This window comes from Rhea pennata, chromosome Z (assembly GCF_028389875.1).
Source record: "Rhea pennata isolate bPtePen1 chromosome Z, bPtePen1.pri, whole genome shotgun sequence".
Lineage (NCBI taxonomy): Eukaryota > Metazoa > Chordata > Aves > Rheiformes > Rheidae > Rhea > Rhea pennata.
Genome location: NC_084702.1, coordinates 60,402,922 through 60,427,199, shown reverse-complemented (window position 1 = coordinate 60,427,199; position 24,278 = coordinate 60,402,922). Strand labels below are relative to the sequence as shown.

At 34.5% G+C, this 24,278-nt stretch overlaps 1 protein-coding gene across 2 annotated transcripts in view; it reads left to right on the top strand.

Annotated features, from left to right (window-relative positions):
- Positions 1-24,278, top strand: part of IPO11 (importin 11) — a 100,334-nt gene that overhangs the window by 2,898 nt on the left and 73,158 nt on the right. For both annotated transcript variants that reach the window (XM_062599605.1, XM_062599606.1), the window contains exons 3-10: positions 5,375-5,456; positions 5,881-6,024; positions 8,413-8,513; positions 13,439-13,511; positions 17,083-17,286; positions 18,093-18,225; positions 19,205-19,263; positions 23,300-23,348. In XM_062599605.1, coding sequence (XP_062455589.1) covers positions 5,887-6,024; positions 8,413-8,513; positions 13,439-13,511; positions 17,083-17,286; positions 18,093-18,225; positions 19,205-19,263; positions 23,300-23,348 — 757 coding nt within the window. In that variant the 5' untranslated portion in view covers positions 5,375-5,456; positions 5,881-5,886. The remainder of the gene's footprint in view (positions 1-5,374; positions 5,457-5,880; positions 6,025-8,412; positions 8,514-13,438; positions 13,512-17,082; positions 17,287-18,092; positions 18,226-19,204; positions 19,264-23,299; positions 23,349-24,278) is intronic.

Genomic DNA, 24,278 nt, shown 5'->3' with positions numbered 1-24,278 from the left:
TTTAACTGAATCCATTCTTGCAGCTCATTATGGTGGAAAAGAATTGTTAACAACAGATTAAAAAAAAAAAAGTACAGAATTAATTGCTTAGATATGAATGAGTTGTTACACTGTGTTCTTTGAAGTCCAGGAAAAGTGAAGTTTGTAGGCTTCTACTGAAGTAAACTTCTGTTTCCTTGCAGATAGAGTAGTGGTCCTTGATGGTTTGTTTGGAGATCTAACATGTGATTCTAAAATTTAGATATGTTTCAATATTTTGAGAGAAGTACCTGGATACAATTTGCCTCAATCAAAAGGACAGGCTATTCAGAGAAAATGTTCAACCAGTATGGCAGAACAATCATGACACTCGGACTATTCTCTAAAATAAAATATGTCTACAGATACCTATTTAGAAGGGGAATTATGTAATGAACAGTAGAGCAGAGAAAGCAGAGTTCAAGTTTTGGACTGTTGCAGTGGAAAGGAGATAAAGGAGTTTGAGTGTCAATGGAAGTGCAGGACACTGGAAGAGGGGCAGATAAAGATGAGATACTGGTATTTGTGGTATTTGAAGACTTTCTTACTGTGTTGAGGGGTGACATTTGGTGTATTATATGTCTTCTGGATAACAGCTATTTGATACTCATTTCATCTATTTCATCTGATGCACTAGGAATAGTCTTGTGGTACTTGTTGAACTATGAGTTAAGCTCTATAGGTATTCAGTAGACAGTATATTGTATATTTTGTATACTTCCACTCACGTTTGCTTGGAGGTGATGAAGATTTTCTTCCTTGTCTGAAAAAAACATAGTTTTATGATATTCTTAAGTGTCTCTATCAATTAGGTGTCAAACCTAGCTGGGTCTTACCTGCAGGAATTGGTATCATAAAAGTGTCTGTACATGATGATGAAAGCTGTATTGTAGAGGATCCATTAATGCATAAGATGTGAGCTATTGTCGTGACTGAATCAATTATCTTTACAAAGCATACACAGAGGTTAAGTTTATTCACAAAATCCTGTTTATGAGAAGGGATTATAAGGACTTTATCCTAGGGCTGAAATTGCATGTGATGAATCTTTCTGGCTTGTAACTGCTGAGAGTCCTATGTTCCTCCTTTCTCCCTTAGTTGGTGTGGTGCCTGCTGGACCATGTACTCGGATGGCTCAATTTGCTAATTTTGCCAAAAAAAAAAAAAAAAAAAAAAAAAAAAAGATTGTCTGTATGATTAGTGAGTTCACCTGGCTTAGCAAGAAGCCTGATGAGGCAAGGAAAGGAAACAGAGCTAGGGCAAGGAAAGGAGTGGAAAGGTGAGGAAAGGGAGAAGCTGGGGCCTGGGGGGAACTGAGGAAAGAGAAAAAATGATTGTCTCACTTTCAGGGTAATTACTAGGTTGAGACTGTAGTAATATGTAATTTTGCTCTAAATCTGTGTTCTGTTTTGGTAAGAAGTAAATTAATATAAAGAATTGTACCCCAACTTTAGGAATTAGCTTTACTTGAATGTTCAGTAGTTGAAGAGGGAATGTTGAAGTCACGGATTTTCTAAAAGATGTCAAAAGACTTGTTCATCACAGTGCAGTTTTAATAATTATCTTAAGCTGGCATAAACGAGCACTACTGATGAGGTAGCATCAGCTTGCATCTGAACTGCCTACTTTTTATGCCCAGCACAAGTACCTGTGTAGCAGTGTGGTATGGAAATGATTTAGGAGCTGGATCCAAATGAATACCAGTGTATATTTCCCCTCCATCTCCAACTTGAGGTGTTGAAGAGGTACAGGGACAAGCACAGAGTGGTACTATTTATTCTAGCGACCATACCTGTTTATATCATATATATATATATATATATATATATATATAAATTTATATATATATATATATATATATGTGTGTGTGTGTGTGTGTGTTTATACAAATATGCATTTGTAGTTAGCCTAAACTACAAATACAAAATTGCAGTTTGGCGCTTCAAGGAATGGTTTGAAATAATGAGTGTGTTTTTCTTTTTTATCAGAAAACTAGGAAAATAATTTTTTTTAAAAAAAAAAAAAGGACTATAATGACTGCTGTCATTAAAAGAAAGCAGAAATTGTTTAGTGGAATCTCTTGAAAATGAAAGCAACAAACATGTTGTTCTATGCTGTACGGATACTTAAAATATGCTTGCTATGGACTTTGTAAAATTCCAGCAATAATGCTGTGTTATTGCTATTTGTTTCCTAGCATTTTTTATTAGAAGAAGCTTCTATAAGCTTGTATAATTCAAAATACTCTTTTTGCGTGTTCTTTAGATACATAATAATTCTATTTATAGTCATTGTGATTGTTCTTGCTATATAGCCAATTATATTAAATTCTATTTGAGTGTTTTATAAAATGATGTAGCACAATTCCCTCTACCTTCCTGAAAAACCTAGAGGTAAATTGTGGGCTCTTTATCAACTGCATGCAAATATAAATGCATTTATCAGATGAAAGAACATTCAAGCAGAAATCCATTAAAAAAATGAAGTGATTGTATATTATTTTCCTAATTTTTTTTCGAAGTGGGGGTCTTGGATGAAACTAGAACATGTTTCTGACTATTGTATTGGAATAGCTCTATTGATTTTTTTCATTATATGGTGTTTGACTTATTTTAATAAATGGACCTAATGTTTCATACTGATGAAACAAAGATGTATTTCAAAACATGTATCTTGATGTTTTTCTTGTTAATTCTTATTTAATAAATATTAAATTAATATAGAACTACTGCTTCCTTAAATATTTTAAATACATTTATAAAGACATATATAAAATTAATCTTCAAAATTTCCCCATTTTTAGAGATATTATTCTTTAGAACTTCAGTTTTGTTACGTTGTTTGCGATAGCCTCATCCAATCTTGTGCGAGGAGTATTGTTCATTTGGGGTCAGAAAGCAGACATGCAAATTTATGGAAAGCTAAATCTATTGAACTTTGTTAAATTTAAATACCCTACTTATTATGATGTTCTTGAACCACAGTTTTCTGGAGGATGGAGGAGTATTTTTTGGAAATGTCATTACAAGACCAGCCAGTTCTGGTGATCTGCCCTATATATCTACTATAGTTCCTGTCAAGAGACCGGACACTGAGTTAAATGAACTTTTGTTCTGACCTGCTAAGGCTGTTCTTACAGCAGTGTCTGCCCATTTTTTTTAATTAAAATATAGGCCTTTTCAGGAATGAGAAGCATCAAAAAAAAAAAAAAAAGCTTTGTGTATATTTCTCTTTGACTGTTGTCGTCTTTAAGTCTGCTAGCTGATTATTTTGAAATAAGAAAATGAAAAACATCATCATAGTTTTTGTGTTTTGCTGATTTTAAGCCACCTGATGAGAAATGTTCTTGATTAGTATATCAATTTTATAAATCTTTAGTAGCAACACCATTCCCCACAAAAAAGTAAACCTTCCCCTTTTCTACCCCTGCCAAAAATACAAAAAACCCTCTTTCATCATCAGCTTTGAATGTAACTGAGAAATAATTTTGTCTAATAGGCATAGTCTTTTTGTGGTGCAAAATTGGTTGTTACATGAATGTTTCATAATCCATTTTTTCTCTCAAATGAGCATGTCCTTGGAATGGATCTTCAGCAAATACCTGGGTAGGTGCTGCTGATTCACTGTTGATATATATGCAGTTTTCCTGTGGCAACTCATTATTTGAAGAATACTGTTTAGCAAAATGCCTAAAATCGTCAATTTATCTGAGGCTGAAGTTACTTTTGTGGGTTTTTTTTGTTTTTCTTGAACATTGCACATGCTGTACAGGCTTGGCTTGAATTTTCAAAGCGCTCTCTGTTCTTGAGGTTCTGTCTAGCAGTTAGGACTGATGGTCTGCTGTTTTTTAATATAAAAAAATTGTTGGTTAGATTCTTCAGAATGATACTTCATCAGTTTTGTCTTGTTTTGTAGTGTGTCACTTTTTCTTGTTTTGTAGTGTGAGATAAGTATAAATTTATTTTGCAGTGGAAATAAATGAAATCACTACCACGTACCTATTGTAATCGTTACAAGTTAACATGATGCTTTTCTGCCTTTTTGTAGGCAGTATGCCCCACAGAATAAACCAGTCTCAATTTGACTCTACAGTCTAAATCAGCGTCTTAGTTCTTTGGAAATTAGTAGTCTTTTAAGAAGCAAGCTGAGATAGTATATTTCATTTTATTATGTAAAGGTTTCAAAATCTTAAGAAATTTTTAGAGAATCTGCAAATTGATAAAGGTTGAGATGAAGGCAGAAGTAGAAAAGTCAGAAGAAATGGAAGGTAGACCTATTTCGCAGGAGAGCTAAAGCAGAAAGATAAAAAGATGTATCACCATAGGAAGTCTAAGACAGAGTTGAATTATTTGGTCTGTTAGATTATTACTCTAAAAAGAAAGATGATTTAGTAGTTAGTATATTTGAGAGTATACAGATTTTTTTTTCTTTTTTTTTTCTTTTAACCTTAGGAGCTTCAATATTTAGTCCATTTTTGTTGTAAATGATTGGAGACCTGGTTATGTGTCATGAGCTTTAATGTTCGGGTTTTCTTTTTTTAATTGTGCAGGGCTGTTGGTAGTGTCTTTTATCTTGCTACTTGTTTTTATGTTAGAATGGTGTGCGTTTTTTTTCTTTTTCAAAAAACTCAAAATGTTATACTTGTATTAAAATCAGGTTCAAATTGTTTGGCTTTCATATTATCATCCTTAAAATTTTCCAACTCAAATTTTCTTCTGGGTGGAGGTTGTAAAGACAAACTAAGTCAGTTCTTTACTGTTAAACAAAAACAAATCTCTGAGCCTGTTTGTAGAAGAGAATTGAAGTGTGCTTAGCTGTTTATTTAGAAAACTTTACTTAAAATGTAAAAGTAGTTTGTTTAACATGGATCTGTATTATGCAAAGTTTATGTAGGTTATAAACACGAGCTTTTATAGACAGAAAACCAGTTTTGTTTATTGTCGGACGTCATAATTATTTATATATACATTTCTCTTTGCCATGATGCTGTTTCTGTAGTCGTGATAAATGTAATATGTCTGTTTTGTGTCATCTGGAGGGCAGTGTTTAGTTATGTCTTTAGAGTATAAGAATGTGGTTATGCTGGAAAATAGGCAATTGGCATTCTCAGTTCAGCTGAATTAGCGTTTTGTATGCTTAAATGGATAATTAGGAATACAAATAGATTGAGAAAATTCAATTTCTTTTAGAATTAATTCTGAAACTCTACAGTTTGACCTCTTTTAAATAGATAACTCAAATCTACCTATTTTTTTTAATAGAAATTAACTGTGTGAAATGGATCGCTTTCTCTTTTGGGGAAAAATTATCTACAAAATACAAAACTATTGATACTCTACATATCTACCTTTTTCAGATAATCCCATGGTTTACCCTGCCTTCAGCTGAAGTTGTAATTGATTGCAGTTTTGCTCCATCTGCTGTGCTTCACAGGAGAGGTAACCTGTTTAAAAACAATATCAAAATATTTTCTCGAATTCCTCAAATTTAGTAAAGGTGCTTGTAATGATAGACTTATTTCTTGCTTTTTCTGCTGAGGAACTTCTGAGAGCAAAATAGTTTAATCACTCTGTACCTTGACACTGTCTATGAGTGGGTGTGATTTTGCACTATGTAATCTAATGAAAAGTTAGCATGAGATGTTTAAATAACATGAATGAAAATACTTGTCTGTAATTTTCCTCAGGGGAGGGAACTGATTTTATAAGTTGATCAAGTGTGCTTAGTTTTATATTCTTTGCAGGAATAGGATCAAAACATTTCACAGGATTTAACTTTTTAATGTTAATGCTCTATCATTTTTAATGCTAGTGTTTAATGCTCTATTTATTAAGTGTTTTCTCCCCTTTAAAATGTTCCTAGACTTTCATGGATCTCAATAGTGCTAGCACTATTGTTCTGAGAGTCTTGACACAAGCTACCAGTCAAGATACTGCAGTGCTGAAACCAGCTGAAGAACAACTGAAGCAGTGGGAGACACAGCCAGGTTTTTATTCAGTCTTGTTGGTAAGATGTAGCAGAAAAGTGCTATTACTTATGTTCTGAATAATTCTGAGTGTGACCTCTAGCTGAGATAAGCTTTGAGTAGTTGTGGTCCAGCTACTAATATCCTTACGCCATGCTGTGTGAGGCATCACCATCAACCTGTCTCAGATTCCTTTCCATGCGTTCAGGAAAAGGAGGAAGGAGGAAGTTCAACTTCCAGCAGCGTGAATCGATGGGCCTCTAGTGCTAAGCTTGTTGGCAGCCTGTTGTGAATTGTAGGTAACAGAAGGCCAAGATGACCCTTCCCAAAGGAATTGTCTTTTCTGCCTGATAAGTCAGTGACACTTCTATTTTCCCTGGTAGTTTTCAACCTCATTGTATGAATGAACCAGCTGTTCTTTATTGTGAAGGCAATGAATTATGATAGCTGTTGTACAAGAAGTTCTACATGCTTTTCAATGTACTAAGTTTGACACTCAGTTGAAATTGCTTTCCTTTTTGTCAACTGAGAGAGATTTTCAGGGATATGACCAGGTTGGTAGTAAGGTACCTGAAAAAGTGAATACTTGAAAGGTGTTAATATATGTGCTAATGAAATGAATGCATTAACATGGGTCCAAGTGATGGAAACAAACTCAGAAGTAGCCCCAAAAGCTTCAAAGAAGGCATGCAGAATTTAAGTGTCATTACTGCCAGCTTCTTCTGTGCATGTGTGTTTAGAGTAGTCTTAAATGACATACAGATAAACTGATTTTCCTATAAATGTCTGCGTTTAGTGCACAGGATGAATGATTCAGGTTTGTTTAGTGACATGTTCTGTTCTCTGTAGACCCTCTGCCTCATTTATGGGAAAAGTTGAAGTAAGGGGATTTAGGGGAAAGTTTTTTTTTTTTTTTTTTTTTTTTTTTTTTTTTTTTTGGGGGGGGGTGGGATTTTGAGCTGACAAACTCAGTTCTACCCCTGCCTTTGCCATAGTTTGTCTGCGTTTATTTGCAATTTTAGCTCTGTGTAAGTATGCGTATATATCTGTATGTATACACACACACACTTGTGAATATATGTATAGATATGTAGCTATCTTCTCAACTGTAGAAAATTTCAAAAGTAAGCAATTGCTGTGTTTTAAGTCTCTAGCCTGTGGGAATGGGAATAAGTTTCTTTGTGTGTTACCCTTTTATGATCTTTCTATATCTCTTCAGATTCTCTTTTTAAGACTAGCTTATACTTCATGTAGTGCTCTAGATGGAACAGTTCTTTGATGAGAATAGATTTTGAATATTTCTTGGGTTTTTTTCAGTCCCAGATCCAGGTGTTCTATTTGGCTTTTGAGTTCAGCTGGAGATTTTGAGTAATAGCCATAATAAAAGGAGTAATTTTCCTGAGCTTGTAATTTGGAATTCACTGGTCTATGAAACTTGTCTTTTCTTTTGCAGTATGCAAGACTTTGTATTTTATTATCTTGGGATTCCTTTATCATGTGCTCTCTTGCCATTTTGAAGTGAATACTGCTTTGTACAGCTGATTCTACAATATACGTCTTAATCTTTAGTAACATACAGAAGTCAAGGTCACATGAACTAAGCATAATAATGAACAGTGCTGCTTAGTGTAAATAGAATAGTGATGTTCAGGTTTTTACTATCCAACTAATCCTAGTGTAAAAGAACCATCTTGGACAGCTTGTATACTTAAACATCTAGCATACTGTGTATTTTGGTATTTTTATTTACATTTTGCTCTAACACTGTGCAAGTTAAAGATGAATGGAAAATAGTAATGCCAAGGTGAAATGAATTTAAAAATGTGCCAAACTACTGCAACATCTTAACACTTACGCTGTGTAGAGGAACAGGGTATATCTTTATAGGACCTCCACAGGCAAGTTTGAGAAGTGCTTTCATACCAGGTCACTGTTTTCCAGTCAGTGTTGGTAGGCAGGAAGGTTCTTAGCACATGACAAGATAATAAAGAAACTCTCCTGAAAGATCTCAGGAGTTTGTGCAATACTATATCCTTGTGCAATACAGTATAATTACTTTTTCTACTAAGATTCCAGCTGTATCATTGAAGAGTGTAATAACTGCCTGGTGCTGGTAATTAGTACCTATTTTTTGCCTTTTATGCCAAACAAGATTAGAAATACATTCACCCTATATTTTGGGTTTATTTTTTATAAATTAAGTAGTAGAGGTAATAATAAGCATTTTTCTAGCATTTTTCTATTTTTCTTTTTAATTTCTAACATGTCATTTAATGTTTTTGTCAAATGTCGACTAATTCATTTCTATATACACCTGTATATTTGCAGATACATGTATTTATACATACACTAGTGCATGTATTTATACAACTCCTAGTCTGTCTATGGCACATTAAGTAGCTTTTAACTTCTTAATGTCTCTTTAACAGAATATCTTTACAAATCATACTCTGGATGTGAATGTGAGATGGTTAGCTGTGCTATACTTCAAGAATGGAATTGATCGGTATTGGAGACGGGTGGCACCACAGTAAGTTGGAAGTTTCTTTCACTTACCTTTATGGTAGATTCTGTTACACTTACCCAATGGGAAAACAGCAAACTGGTTGGGTGATAGAAGAGATTTTACTTTGGAATTTACAATGACATTAATGAAAACTTTTATATATTCCCCCCACCATGTTGAAAAGTTTTTAGGTCATTAATGGACCAGTCTGTTTTCATATTGTGTTTTACAGCTTTGTTCACCGTTAAGAGCTGAGTTACGAAGGTGGGTCATAGATTCCAGATTTGAAGTGGTGTGATGAGTTTTATAAAGTTAATACCTGAACTTTCTGGTAGTGGCAGATGTGAGAGGTAGGAAGTCTCTCAGAGAGACTATTAAGGTGACGTTAAATCTAAGTTAAATTAGAATTCAGATTGAATATGTACATGAGAGGGAGAGTAGCTATCATTATAGACAGTTTTGATATGCTTTTTTAAAAATTATTGTGATACTTGGCTTCTGGTAACATCTGACAGGAAGTTCTCCAAAGAGACTAGCTGTCTAACTCATATTCTTGAGCACCAAATTATTTACTTAAATTATAACAGCCCTCTTGGAAACTTTTATGATACATACAGAACTATATACGATAACACTTTTCAGTGTTCCGTGTAAGGTGTTCTTTTTTTTTATTTGTTTTTTTTCCTTTAAAAAGTAGGTGCAAGTTCAGAAAGGGTTTTGATTTGCTTTCAGTGCTGTCAGGAAATGAGAAAAATTTAGAAGTGTTCAGTCTCATATGCTAGTAAAGTAGTTGGGGACATCACTGTCAGACTTACATCTGGGATGAGCTGGAAGTTCAGGTCCAGTTTTTATGGATGATGAATCTGAGCTTGTTCTGAAATCATGGCACCGTTTGTATTTTGTGCTGTTTGAGATAGCTTCATGTATTTTGCCTTACACTGTAGGCTTTTTTGAAGATCTGCCAAATTTGTGTGGCAAAAAGGGGGAAAAATGATGAAATTCTACATCTGCAGGGCATTCCAAATTGTCAATGTAGTACCCTATGATTATGTGAAGCGCTGAAATATTTGTGAATGCAGATTAGTATCAGATTGCATTACATCTACAAACATTCAGATTGCCTTTTCTGAAAGAGGAAAATACCATCTTGTGTGGAAAAAGGCATATATCTTTGGCCTTTCTTGTTAAAGAGAAGAGATAATGCTGTTTAAATTACTGGTGCTTAATAAGTGAGCATTAGTGAACCAATTAAAATACACAGTTTCAGTATGTTAATTTTTTTCAAATAAATGTCAATAACACAGTAGAAAAATCTTTAGCTCACTTCCTATAGAGTTAATGACTACAGTTTAGCTGTTTGAGCTGATGTGAAAATTGAATAACAATCTTTCAGTGTTTTTTTTTATTATTTTTGCAAATTTAATGTGGTTAAATATATAAACAAAAAAATATCATTGGCTACTCTTAAAGATTGTATGGAGTATATCTCTACTAACTTTCCAATATAAGCCCACTTTTTCTCCCCATCATCAGAATTTCTTTTTACATGTTTCTCAAGTGTGATACCTTGCCAATGTTTCATGCTCACCCAGATCATTCTCAGTATAGTATATTGGACATGTTTTGAGAAATGCTCTTTTTAAACTGTAATTTCTCAGTCAGTTGTTCTGTAAACAGTGGATACAGTGATTTTTTTGAAGGTTTCATTGTAGAATTTTTAATTTTTGCAAAACTCTTGGCTCTCTTAGGTTGGCATCTGTTCACCTGTCCATGTACATAGTGCCTCAAAGCTTTTTCTGATGTATCCAGCCTGTTTGGTTGGGCAAGTATTGGATTTAGAGTTGTGCCTATGTTGACTGGATTCTGCTGCCTCTGAAAGGCAGCAACTGAATTTATATTGTATATGTCTTTTTCCTGTAGGATGTTAACTCGGGTCTGTCTCCTGTACTCTGTTGTTGATTTTCAAAGAACCTATGGAAAAATAATCTCTACCATTTCTGCCCTTTGTCAAATTTAGTTGAATTTGGACAGATACATGCAAGAATTCTGAGAATTGGAGAGGGTTCTCGCAGACAAATAACATGTGAACATAGCCTTAATTCCTCAGTACATCAGGGCTACAGATATTGATTACTGTTCATCGTTTCCTTTAGAACTTTGTCTAGAATATGTATGTACTTGTGGAGAACTTTTAATCTCTAGAAGGGTCCTCAGTAAGTTAAATATCTCTGTTGTACAAATGCGTGGAAGTTATTTTTAGCTGAGTCTAGCAGGACTGGCTTTATCCTACTTCTGCTGAGAATTGTGGTTTTTTTCTTCAGCTGCTACTCCTGCAAAGTAGGAAAAGAACATTGATTTGAGATCCTGAATCCTTTGGAGAGGACAGTAGTTGGGACAGAGGTTGTTTTTCAGGCTCTTTTCAGGCAGAGTTTGGCCTATTATTTTTGCAGTGTTTTCAGTGTTCTCCAAAGATGACCTCATTTTATGATTTTGCAGATCTTGCTGGTTTGTTTTGATGCCTTTCTACAGTTCTGAACAGTTTTTCTTGAATCTGAGTGCTAGTAAGAGTACCTTTTTTCTGAACATGTTTTCGATTTCACTGAGAATTGCTATCAATTATTGTTTTTTGTGGACTTTCTTTGATTGGATTATTGTTCTAGCAACTTCAGGAGCTTTTAAATCATGTTTTTATTTGTTTGAATTATAAATAGTTCTTCAGACATAGAATTTTTGTTTATTAAGTAGTAAATTTTTTTAAAAAGGTCCAGCAGTATTTTTAAAACTCTGAATGCGTGTTTTCTCCATTCCACAAATACAGAAAAAAATCAGACTCTGAAACTGCCAACTGTGGAAGAGCAAACTGTAAAGATTTTGAAGCAAACGCCTAGTTCTCTACAAGAACCTTTCTTGCTTTAATTTTTTACTTGGTGAAACTCAGTAGTAAAGTAAAACGAACTTAGAAGTCTGAATGACAGACATTCTTCCTAACTTCTACTCTGTAATTTTTGTATGTAGTTGTGTGCCTTTCTTACAATGCATTGAAAGGGCTAAAGATTATCTTTTTCCGTGGCTTCATCTGGTATGAACCCTGCAGTGGGGAAATGTGTAGCTGGGGGTTTAACGTCCAGCAGGCGTCACTGTTGGATTATCTAAATGTTAAGTTCCTCCACATCTGACGAATGATTAGAGATTCTTAGACTAATGCATCTAAGATTAAAAATGAAATATACCACTTGCATCTGAATTAATTTTTCTAGTTGTTTTCGTTACAATGAAAAGCTTTGCTTTGCTTATGATAAGCTTCTCTGAGGAGCTCATCCCAATGACTCCATTTTCTTTTTCTTTCTTTCTGTTTTATTAGTAAAATCAAAAGTTTAACAATAACATTTATAGTAAGTATTAATAGTGCATTACTGTTAATATAGTAAGCACTTTTTAAATGTCATTTACTGGCTTCAGATTAATAAGTAAAACAGTTTTCTGAACAAAAACCTTTTACTATTGAATAAATTTTTGTGAACATTACCCAAAATATTTTTAGGCATAACTTAATTTCATTTAAAATTATTTTGGAGCTTCTTGGTAAAAGTCAATCAACTTTGTTTCCTGCATGCTGTAAGTTATCTCCGAAACTTAGACTTAGTTTGGTAGTTCAGAGTCGCTTATGAAAAAATAATTCACCCTCTCCCCACACCGCATTCTGTACTTAAGAAAGGTCTGTGATTTGCAAATGGAGAGGATTTGTTATACATGGGATGGAGGAGACTAGAAAAACTACTGCAAATAATTGATCTTACGGTAAATTCTGGGGTTTATTATTATTATTTTGATTTGATCCTTTAATACTTGCCTTAATTAGTATAGAACCTATGATTTTTTTTTTAAGGAGCTTTAGGCATCATTTTAAACCTCGCTTTATAAAAGCAATAGGTTAATATTTTAGTTTGGCCATCATGTGCCAGAGACAGCTTTTTTGGGTGCAATCAAAAAATGAAAGTGATTTTTTTTTCCTGATAGTATAATCTATAAATCCTGACAAAGCATTTCTAAAAGTAGCCTATTATGTTTCCTGTTCAGATCTTGAAGAATTTACTGGGATCATATGCAGTATAAAGCAGTGCAGGAGTGGTATGACACAGTAACCTATAGTTTTAAACTGCTAAAGAGGTCACTTAAAAGGAAATCTAAAGGTAGTTTAAAGCTACATTTGAATGAAAATTGACCCTTTATGGCTTAAAATTTATTATTTTTCCTTTTTTTCCCTTGCATTCTCGATAACCGTATCAATATTTTTTTGTAGTTCAAAGGTATAATTTTTAGAAGATCAAGTGTTTTTGTTTTTGTTTTTTTTTTTTTTTTTAATGCAGCAAGATGGTTTTTGTGAATAGAGAAGGAGTCTTGCTTTTGCATGAAAAGCTCTTGTCTGGTGCCAGGACTGCCTTATACCAGGCACCATTTTTAATTATGCAAGAGCGTAAGTGAGCAGAGACATGCTTGAGTCAGCAATCTTCACAGTAATAACTGGAAAACTCCCTCACAGCAATCAGAATTTATAATTCATATATTTTCCCATATTTTCATAATCAGTCCTTGCATTTTACCCCATGTACTTGCTTTTTGACATTTGTAGTTCCAAAGATCACATAAAAACAAAATGTAAAACCCTGATGTCAAAAGGCCTCATAAAGATATCTTTATTTCACTGTTTCTTATCTTTCCCAATGTCCCTGAGATAGTGAAAAACAAAGAATATTGATAACTTATGAAATTGAAATATATTGTTTCAAGAAAACCACATAAAAGTAATCTTCATCCAGTAAAATACAGATACACAAATGGAAATGATCATTTAAACTTTTGTCTACTAATAGTGACAAAACAATGCTGAATATGAGTTAATAGTTGGGTAAAATGAAATGCTATTCTGATAAATATATCTATTTTAACAGTGCTATTTCTGAAGAAGAAAAATCTACATTGCGTGCTGGACTTATTACTAACTTTAATGAGCCAGTGAATCAGGTTAGTGATGAATGAATCATTATTATTCTCCTAAAAATGTTTCTGGTATACAATTGGTATATAATTCAGTTTTTGTCTTTAAGAGTTTAATAATGACACAGTTGACAGCTTGCAATTTACGTATTGCCTTTCAGACAGTTCTTTATGTTGAAGTGAGATCTTGTCTCCATTTTTTTTTTCTTAGACCACACTTCAATATATTTTATCTTTTTGGCTTGGTTATTGTTGCAGTGCCAGTTTGTCCCTTACTGTTTGTGCAGCCATTGGTGAGTTGACTCAGGGAATGGATCTGCCTCAGAAGTCCAGCCCACACTCCCTGAGTGATTTTTCTTTTTCTTCCAGCTGTATCTGTTCTCTGATCTGACTCACAGTGCAGCCATTTAGGAAATGTGGTGGTGGTGTAATAGGAGCGAACCTCTAGAATGGTGCTGCATAAACCCACCTAAGCAACGTTGCTGTCACATATGTAATGACAGCATTATTGAAATTAAATAGGCATGATCAAGCTTTAGTATGATAGTGTCATGTCTTGCATATTTAAAGTGATTAGTTTTTAAGCTTCTATTTGGATTAAAATATGGATTTTTTGTTAAATTGAGTTTAGTGCTAACGTTAGCAGCTCAAAACATACATATGCTAGCTGTAAGAGTTTTCCTTGTGCTTACCTTCTTGCTCATTTAATGAGAGTTTCTGGAAAGTCGTCTTCACTACAGTTTCAAGCTAGATCTTAAAGAGCTTTGGAGAAAATACAAAAATGAATTGCGTAAAGTAAAGCTTAAAAGTAAAGGTGTAGCAAACAAACTTTAATTCTGCAGACAGTTCAGTTCTAATGTTTCAGGATTCCTTAATGGGATTAGTGCTATTTGTAGGATTGAAGCAATATAGTGAAATAATGGAAAACTATACTTTGAAGAAGTAATTTATACATTGGTGATAATTTTGAACAGAGTGTAAGGTTTTTAATTTCAAATGCAAATTTTTAAAGTGGAGGTAGGCATAGAAAATGTCTTAAATTTTTATTGTAGATGCAGTTACTCTTTGGTCATATTTTTGGTCAATTTTAACCTGTTTATTTCAGCTAAGAACTTTGATATATGTCATGTTTGGCTTTAAAGTATGTCATTTATACTCTTGGCTAATACAGAGTTTATCAAATACTTAATTTTGAAGCAGCAGCATGCTATTCACATTTCTGAAAACTTAGTGCACTGTAGCTAAACCTTAGTTCAAACTATTCAAAAGTTCAAACTTGTCAAAAATTTCTCACTATTTCCATTAGTATTTAGATCAGATCACCTGCTGATACAGCAGTTGACATTTGATAGTTAAAGTTCAATTCTGTTGAACAGAATTTCAAGACTATAGTGGCAGGCTGAGGTTTGAACCCTGTTAATTGACATTTTTAGAATAATAGATTTATTTATCTGTGTGACACTTTCAGAATATTGTACTTTATGTGGTGTGATTTGTGAACTGTAAATGAGTGGCATAAAATTTCATGCACTATATCCTGCACCTGAATGGAGTTTGTTAGCTAACATGTTTTGGTGCTAAGACACTTTGGGCCACAGCAGTTGGGAGATATGGAAAGATATTTCAGTCCATCTCTCTTTCTCTCCCCTATCCTCTAATCCCTGTTGTAGGCATGTTGATGTTTTCCTTTTCATTTAGACTCTAGTACTGCTTGATAGGCCTGAAGTTCAATGTGCTGAATTCCTGATGAGTGCTCATTGATTGCTCTTTTCCAGCGGCAGATGTTCTGTAACACAGTTACTGTGTGCCTGTGCTTTGTGCATACTGCATCATTGAAAGTAGAGGAATTATAACACTTGCATGTATTTAAAAACAAACCAACCCCAAGTATAAGAATTAGACATAATACTGTGATGTGATAATTAGAGATGACTTCCAGGGGAGGCGAAAAAGGAGCACAACATATGCTGGGAGCATAATTTCTATGCCCTCTGAAGATTTTTACTATATGGAGGGAATGGAGTAACAAAATACTCATTGAAATATGTGAAGCAGATTCCCCTCGCCCCTTAACTTAAAAAGCCAGTCCTCAACAGAAAAGTACTGTCAGCATCTACACACAGGTTTTTTCTTGTATCACGTTCGAAAAAGTGTATTTGTGCTCTCCTGTCAATCATATCACTTGCTCTAAAAATAAATAAGACTCCCAACTCTTTGCAAGCCTTACTTCTGTCTTCAGAAGCAATTCTTCTTCCTATACAAATAGGCAGGAATAAATATTGCAGGAGGTTTTGGGTGGTGGTCACCCTTCAGATGGCACAGTTAAAGAAGCAATGAAAGTATGTGGTTATTCTGTCTTATTCCTATAACTTGCTTGGATTCCCCTTGATAGTATTAGAAAATATTTTTCCCTAGGATGAAAACATAGTGTTTCTATTTAGCGCTCAACTGATTTTTCATGTTTCAGACAGTTTTGCTTTCTTGTTAAAACATTAATCTGAAATAAACGAGCACTGCTAAAGAAAGGAAAGGTTTCTCCCTCTTCTTCTGCCTGGTTCCACCATTCGCTCCTGCTGTTGTCATACCCTCTTTCCTCTGATCACACATATACTCATGCAGGTTTAAGGTAGGTTGGGGAACCATTGTCGATTAAAACTAACCCAGCCAAAAACCCTATTAAACTTCTGTGAATCAGTTTCAGAAGTCCTGAGACTGATGCGCAGCTGGGGAAATACAAACCTATAGATCACGTTAATGTTTTTAATATCTTTAACATATTTGCAGTTAAAATGATAAAATGTCAATTTTGTAAAACAATAGTGCATAAAACATATTGTACATGAGTTACTTGAATGTATTCTTTTCTTTCCTCCTTCTAAGCTGCAAAATGGTTGTGAGATTAAAAAAAAAAAAAAAGCTCCTTAATTTTTCCTTTCTTTCCTCCCCTCTTGTATACTATAGGTATATTTTTATTTTAAAAAAAGGGAAGGCAGTGATGTAACATATATATAATGGTTGCTGTTAAGCAACAACTGATCTAGGAAGTGAATAGTCAAAGTTAAGCATGCTTTGAAGTGTTTTTTTGAATTTGAGGCCATAATTTGATTTATAGTACTACAAATATAGGAGAAGAGTCTCTGTCTGAAAGCTAAAAATGCTATCCAGGATTAGCAGTAGTAAGGATGGTGTTATATATTCAGCTTTCTTTGTTTTAATAGAAGCTGAAAAAGACCACTAAGGAAAATGTGATATCCAAATATTTGATTCTTCATTTATGTAATTTCTAGAAAAATTGACTTGAGTGGTCCTTATATAAAATTTAAGCACTATAGCCAGCTTTATATTAAATTTTTGAGTAAAATATTACCATTAAATTTAAGAGAGATATTTTTCTCCACTTTTTTTTTAATTACTTTAAAATTTGCTGAAAACAAAACAAAAACTCACAGACTTTACTAGATCTTTGATTTAATTCAGGTTTTATTTAGCTGCTTGCAAATAATAAGAGTTGTATTTCTACAGCATACATTTCTTAATGATCTTTGACTTTGTGGTACCTGTTTTTTTTTTTCTTCTTTTTTCTTTTTTCCTTCTTCAGATAGCAACTCAGATCTCTGTACTGATTGCTAAAGTTGCTAGGGTAGACTGTCCAAGGCAGTGGCCAGAACTTATTCCCACACTTTTGGAATCTGTGAAAGTCCAAGATGATCTTCGACAACACAGAGCATTACTTACCTTCTATCATGTTACAAAGACCCTGGCATCCAAACGACTTGCTGCAGATAGGAAACTCTTTTACGATGTAAGTAATGCAATGTGTGATATTGTAGAGTGCGAGCAAACAATTTTACAGACCATGAGCAGTAGGCAAGTATGCAGTCAGAGAATTAGTGAGATGTATGTGGACTTTAATGTTTCTCTTTGAAACAGTAATGCTCTTACTTTGGGTATATGTACAATATGTATAAAATAATTAGAAGTCAATTTGTAGGTGAAGTGTTTTTAGAAATCTTCATTAATTTTGCATGTAACTTGAGTGTTATTCTAATAAAGAGTGTTTAGAAGTAGAGCTTCATCTAAGGCATTTTGTTTATGCACAATATATGCATGTCAGCCTTATGTGCCATACAGCATATTATTTTATGTATGAACTTGCATTGATTTTGGAGGTTGATTCACAATACAATATGTTCTTTAAAAAAATAGTGGTTCCTACACTTCCATACCATAGTATGAGATGAAACTTTTTTGAAGCCTTAATAAACTGTTATAGACCTATGACTTGTAAATTGAGTGAGAAAGGACTTATTTTTAAAGTAATAGAGTCACAGAAGCTAGTGGTAAGGGAAAACAGATAATTCTCTCTTAATGTTTTTAAATTAAGATGAGTTTTTTTTTTTTTTTTTTTTTTTTGAAAACATGATTGGCCAGTAGAATTAATTTTAACAAAGAAGCAAGTGAAACATTGTGTCTCCTATTATGCAATGTGGATTAAATAATATAAGTCTAAACTAGCCTTTAAAATTTAGGAATCTGAGCTATAGCCAAATACAGCAAGACAGATGATTTATTGGGCTTTTTGTTTATTTTGTTTTTTCCCTTTTGTAGCTTGCATCTGGTATTTATAGTTTTGCTTGTTCCTTGTGGAATCATCACACAGATACATTCCTACAGCAAGTTTGTACGGGGGATGAAGCTGCAGCCACAAATTCATTAGAAAGAACACTGTTGTCATTGAAAGGTAATAATGTAAAATGACATTAAATGTGAGGGATGAAATAAATTTCTTCACTGTGATTTGTCAAGTCTTCTCTGGGAAATAATCTTCACACTCGCTAGCAAAGAGATGTCTACTGGGAAAACCAGTGATCTTAATTTCCTCTTACCTCTGTCTTGAGCAAGACCAAAGCAGGATGGTTCACAAGGGAGGGGAAGAAGGTACCTTTTGTTTCTGTGTTTGAATTTCACTGTCCTTTTCTCATCAGAAGGGTATCTGATATGTGTGTTGTAAGAAGTCAAGAGATAAGGAAGTGGAAGGCATGGCAGGATGCTTTCTCATGTATTTTGTAATTTAGGCCTACACCCATGTGCCTTACTTCAGAGACTTAACTGAGAAAGCTGAGTTATCAATTTTGTTCGTTTAAGTTTACCTCCTAGTAAAGTGAAGAAGTAGTAATAGCAGTCAGCTGAGATCAAGGCTGATGCTTGAATACTCACCAGTGAATGAATACATGACTTTACTCTACTTTGAATTTAAGAATTGAGGTGTTTGTGTGATGCTTGCAATGCAGATGATGTTCCTGAATTGTTTCAGAAAATGTAGCATGTAACTTCTTTTGGTTATTGGCAGTGATAAACCTGAGAACATTCAGAAGATGGATTATGGATTGTTGTACTGTTGGCTGTTATACTTAGCCCTTTTTCTGTAACAGAGGCTTTCAGAGGGGTGGCTACTTAAAGTCTTTGCAGAATTCTGGGTTCTGTTTCAAGAATTATTGGATTTCTCATCACTGTTTTTCATAAGTAATATGCAGGTAATTTCAGTAAGATTAGATTAATTTTTAAGTATGATTGAAGCAACACAGGTAAAAAATTACATAAACTTTGTTCTTCATTGGAAGAAATGTACAGCAGCTACTATTCTAGTCATATGTCTGGAAGTCTGTTGGAACAAACACTGGAAAATATCTACACAAATAACTTTTCTTTTTTCCTCCTAGTCCTTCGTAAACTGACAGTCCATGGGTTTGTAGAACCTCATCGGAGTGTAGAGGTGATGGTAAGTGATATACCTGTTTCTAGTGCTACACTATCATAATCTTTTATGATGATTTTGAGTGGTATTAAATGCCTAAAGGTGGTTGAAAGGTACCTTTTTTCTGTAAAGCTCTTTCAAATTGTCCTTCTGTAAGCTAAGGATAATTGGTTTTAGTTATAGCTGTGATGGATTTTAGACACTGTGATAGCAATAGTGCAATATTCTTTAAAGAAAATAAAAAAAATCTCTTAAAGCTTTTAATGCATTTGTGTGTGTGTGTCAATATTTTAACTTTCTTGGCTTCTGCTGTCTAGAATATATCTGAAAGAAAACAGGGGAAAAGTATAGAGGACATAGAAAACAGAGGAAAGGTATTTTGAAGTCACTGGTAAAAACAAAAAACAAAAAAACCCATATGATTCTGTCAAAATGAGTATTTCTAGCAAGTGGGGTTGGAAACTGGAATTTGCAGATCTGTGGGCTTTTTGGTGTTCAAGGTATCATTAGCTGTTCTTTTTTCTTATGTATAGTTCTTTAGTTTTGTATCCATTAGCTAAAACGTGGAGATGCTTTGTTGTGGAAATGAAATACTTTGAGATTATTTGTTTCTTGTTCATGAAATCAAAAAGATAAGGTGTTTGAGATTTAGACAATCCTGACAGCAGCTGACAAGGCCAGTCACATGAACACTTAGGGGAGGGACGGCAAGTTGCTTATTGCACAAAGCACTGAAGTGATCCAGAGAGTGATCCATGATTGCATGCCCAGAAACATCAGTGCAAATTTTCTTCTCTTAAATTGGCCAGTATAATCTGATTGTCTGTATTTGTTGTAGTGCTCTGTGAGATTTCAGACTATGTTGAGCTTAGAAGATTTGTTCCTCTTCCACAGAACACGGGAGATGATGTAGAGGATTCTGTCACTAAGGAAGAGTTACTGTATTCTTTCCAGTCATTCTAGCTGCAGTGGTTGTTGTGGTCTACCCTGCACCCCACCTCAATTTCCCTATCCTGCCACCTTCTACTTAGGGAAGTTTTAGTCTAATCAAGGCTCCTTGTTTGTGTTACTACTTTGATCTACCTTTTGTCTTCCTTGAGATGTAAAAATGTCTATTTCTTGTCAGTACGGCCTGAATTTTGAGTTATTTCACATCTGAAGATCTAGGGCACTCGAGAAAAGACTTCAGGAATCTGATTTGTGCTGGAGTGGACAAAGCCTTGACATGATGTTTTAGGGCAAGAGGATTCTGTGCACCTGCTGCAGGTGTTACTGTTGGGGAGATGATGGCCCCTGGAGATTTCCCTCAGCCTCACAAGTAGATCTGCACTCCTGTGAACAAGACTAATTTTCTTAAGATCAACATGATTGAAATTTTTCAGAAAATTAAAATAGCTTGGTCTAGTGCAGACACCTAACATGAGAAATTTCAGCCCAAATTGTTAACAGTGAGTGCTAAACATTTCTTTCATAGTTCATAATAGTTCATAATGCTGAGGAAGATTCTGACATTAATTTCTGGGCAAGAAATTTTGTGAGTTTCCAAGAAAATTAGCTTATCTATTCGTGGTGTTTTTTCTTTTTGGTCGTTTGTAGCTGTATCAGCTCCTATGGATGTATTTGACTCTGTTAAGATGCATCCACTGTTGTGTTTATTATGTTTTGGAGGAGATCTGACTAGGCGCCTCATACATCGTTATTATTAAATCAGAGAAGAATTTCTGTAGGTGTCAATATGTAGGTGAAAATCTAAATAGTTAAAACCAAAACCATAATGTTTATTCCTTTTTATAGCCTAATTCAGTTTGTGAATCATAACAGGTAACATAAGAGATCATATGTTTTTAAATGAAAGCAATTTTATTTGATACATTGAGTGCCATCATTAATTAAGAGTAGATACAATATATTGTAAGACTCAACATTTCTCTGAGGAGGGTATGCCATTATCAGGTAGAATTGGCATGGGAGCTTTTTTCCCTTAAAATACTAGCTCTTTTCTCTATTTTTTCATCATGTTTTTGAAAGCTAACAAAGATAGACTTAAAGCAATAAGGTCAGTAAGAACATGTTATGAAGCCCAGACTGCAAAATTAAGTGAAAAATATTGCCTGCTAGTAGATATCTTGAATGTCTGTACACTAATTTATGGAAATATATCCTGATATGTTTCTGCAAAGTTTTTTTCTAAATCTTTCAGTTGTCTGAGCATTCTAAATAGCAATGTATTAAAAAATACTGAAGCAAACAAACGTCAGCTTTTCCTTTTTGCACAACTTGCTTTCTGAAGTACCATCATGTACCTCATGTGCCCTACACACAAGGGAGGTTTAGCAGTATTTACAGTTTTTTCATTACCATATTCAGTTAATAAAAGTACCAAATAAAAACTGATTAATATCTTTTGAGACTGTGTAAAAGTAAAAGTTATTGGATCAAATAGTTCCTGCATAAGCAATTTCAGATTTTAATTTTTTTGGTGTAACTGCATGATGACGAACAAGCCATTTAAATTCCCTTTGTGTTAGTTGCATTTGGGAAGTGCCTATTTAGTTGCTTTTGTAGAATGATTTGAAGCCTGGAAATAAAAGTTGGATATATACAGGCCAGATAATATATATGTAAAATCTTACACATTAGTTTGTATACAATAGTGAGTGTTTTTAGTGGGCTTTGGCTTTTTACTTCTTGTTCCTGTTGTGGTTTATCAGATTAGAGTCTTTGGCCGTGAAGATTTCCTTCACTTCTGCTGCACTCTCGATTGTACCATCATAAGGTTGGGGAGCTGATAAGCAAATTGGGTCAGAAACCTGATCTAGATTTAAAATCAAACAAAACCCCTTGTGTTGGATGTTGAGTGTTATTTTTTTCTTTCTCTTTTTTTCATTATCTGTTGGAGTGATCCATTTCTAGATCTGGTTCAAGGTCTGGTGTCTGAAGCGATAGTTTTGTTGCAATTCAGGAGCTGCATACTGGTACAAAGGTGATAATGAGAGGCCTGAAACTCGGCGAGGAACTCGGGCCAGTATTGTTGCGGAAGATAAACTGTTTCATCGAAACCTGGCTTAATTTTTTCCAAACGCTGGAAGTGCCTTCAAGGCCTTAAAAAAGTCCCACCTTTTGGAAGGTTCTGGCCATCTTTGTGTAGTAAAAGTCTCATGAAAGAGAGCCCAGGGTGCTTAACCTGCCGCTTCGGAGCGGGTCCGGCTCACCTCCAGAGTGCGTTCTGCCCGTGCCCCGCTTCCTGGTGCGTTTCGTGGCGGAGGGAATATGTGAATAGGCAGTAAGTCAAGCGCCAACAACTGATTGTTGGAGCTTGCTTTTTTTCTACCCTGTTAGACAAAATCCTGACATCTTTTATCAGACTACCTGATGAAAAGCAAATGACTGTCCTGTAATAAGGACACAATGTTCCTTGGATTACCTGCCTCAAGGTCACTTTTGTATCACAGTGACACCCCTGTTCCTCACTGGGAGATATCTTATGCATACTTTCCCCCATCATTTGAAGAGGATTTTTTCATTCTAGTGATGAATGTAGTGGCATATTTGTCTGTGGGATTCATGTCTGTTTATGAGCTAAAAGCCTGTGGTATGCAGCCCATTTGAACAAAAAAGAAAACACTCTCCCTGTTACTCACATGCACTGCCTATTTTGCTGGAAGAATTGGGTACCCAATGGCTACATCCTAAATTAATAGCTTAAGAACAAGTAGACCTGCTAGATTGTATCCTGTGAGTCCAGGAGGAAGGAAGTGGGTGAGCAGTTATGAACCATGTGTCAATATTTATGTGCGCCTCTTTTTTCACATACACCTCTTTCTATTAGAGATGCTGCATTGTTCATGTTGTACCAGCAAGATCAGTTTGGATCATCTCTGCAGTCTGCTGGATAATCATTTATTTCATGAGAAAATTACTTGTCTAAGCGAGTCAATTGGTTAAATAATACTTAGATGAGATCTGGGCTAGTAGTATGTCTCACCAGTTTTACTGATCTTTCTCAATACAATACAAAATGAGCTTAATCTTTCAATATTTGTATTTCTATATTTTTCAGGGTTTTCTACATGCAGTATTTGAAAGGCTAAAACAATTTTTGGAGTGTAGTAAGTACCTGAATCTTTTTCCTTACATTTGTTATTAAATACTAAAAAACATCCTTTACTAAAAAAGTTGGATGAAAGCATAATATAGTTGCATCAAAATTATTTTGATGCTAGCATCTATTTGAGTATAGAGTTATTACTTTAAATGTACTTATACAGAAACTGTACAGGAAAGACTTCTAGTAAACGTCCTTTTATGTTAAAAGGCCTAAAGTTCTCTCACCAAAAATTATACTTGATGTGATAATACCTTTTCTGAAAAGAAATGTTAGGTTATGGGGAGACATATTAAAATATGTAGATGCTACTAAAACTCAGATCATCTTGAGTTATGTTGTTGTTTGGGAGGGTTTTATGTTGCTCTTTTCTCCTAGAGGTAGCCATGCATTTTTGTGAATGTCATATGGGAAATAGACCACATTCAGCTATACGTACTTTAGAACTGAAAAAGTAGTAGTCTGGCGCTAGATAACCATGTATTAACATGTTCAACAGAAGTATAAGCATAACTGGCAGGTGTGGCTCTCGCACAGTGAATGGGAAGTCACCTGAAGCTAACAAAAAAAAAAAGATGCTAATCAGTGTTGCCTCTGAACTCGCTCTACTCTCTTGCTCCTGCGCTTGTAGGAGGTCTGATGGAAGCTGTTCATTCATTTGAAGCTTGCCAGGCCATTCATTCATGATTTAAAAAACTTATTTTGAGGAGTAAAAATCGTTCTTCTTGATAGAATTGAAAGTGCCAGGCTATGGAATCTGTACTTTGTAGAGAGGGGCCAGTCTGGATCCTAAGTCTAATTTCCAGAAATTTTGATGGAGAAAGCACTGTTTGCAATGCCAAAACTAAATATCTAATTTTGCTCTTCTGGAGCGCAAGCTTTTTTACATTCAACTATTTGCTCATTCTAGCATACTATAGTCATATTCTTTCTG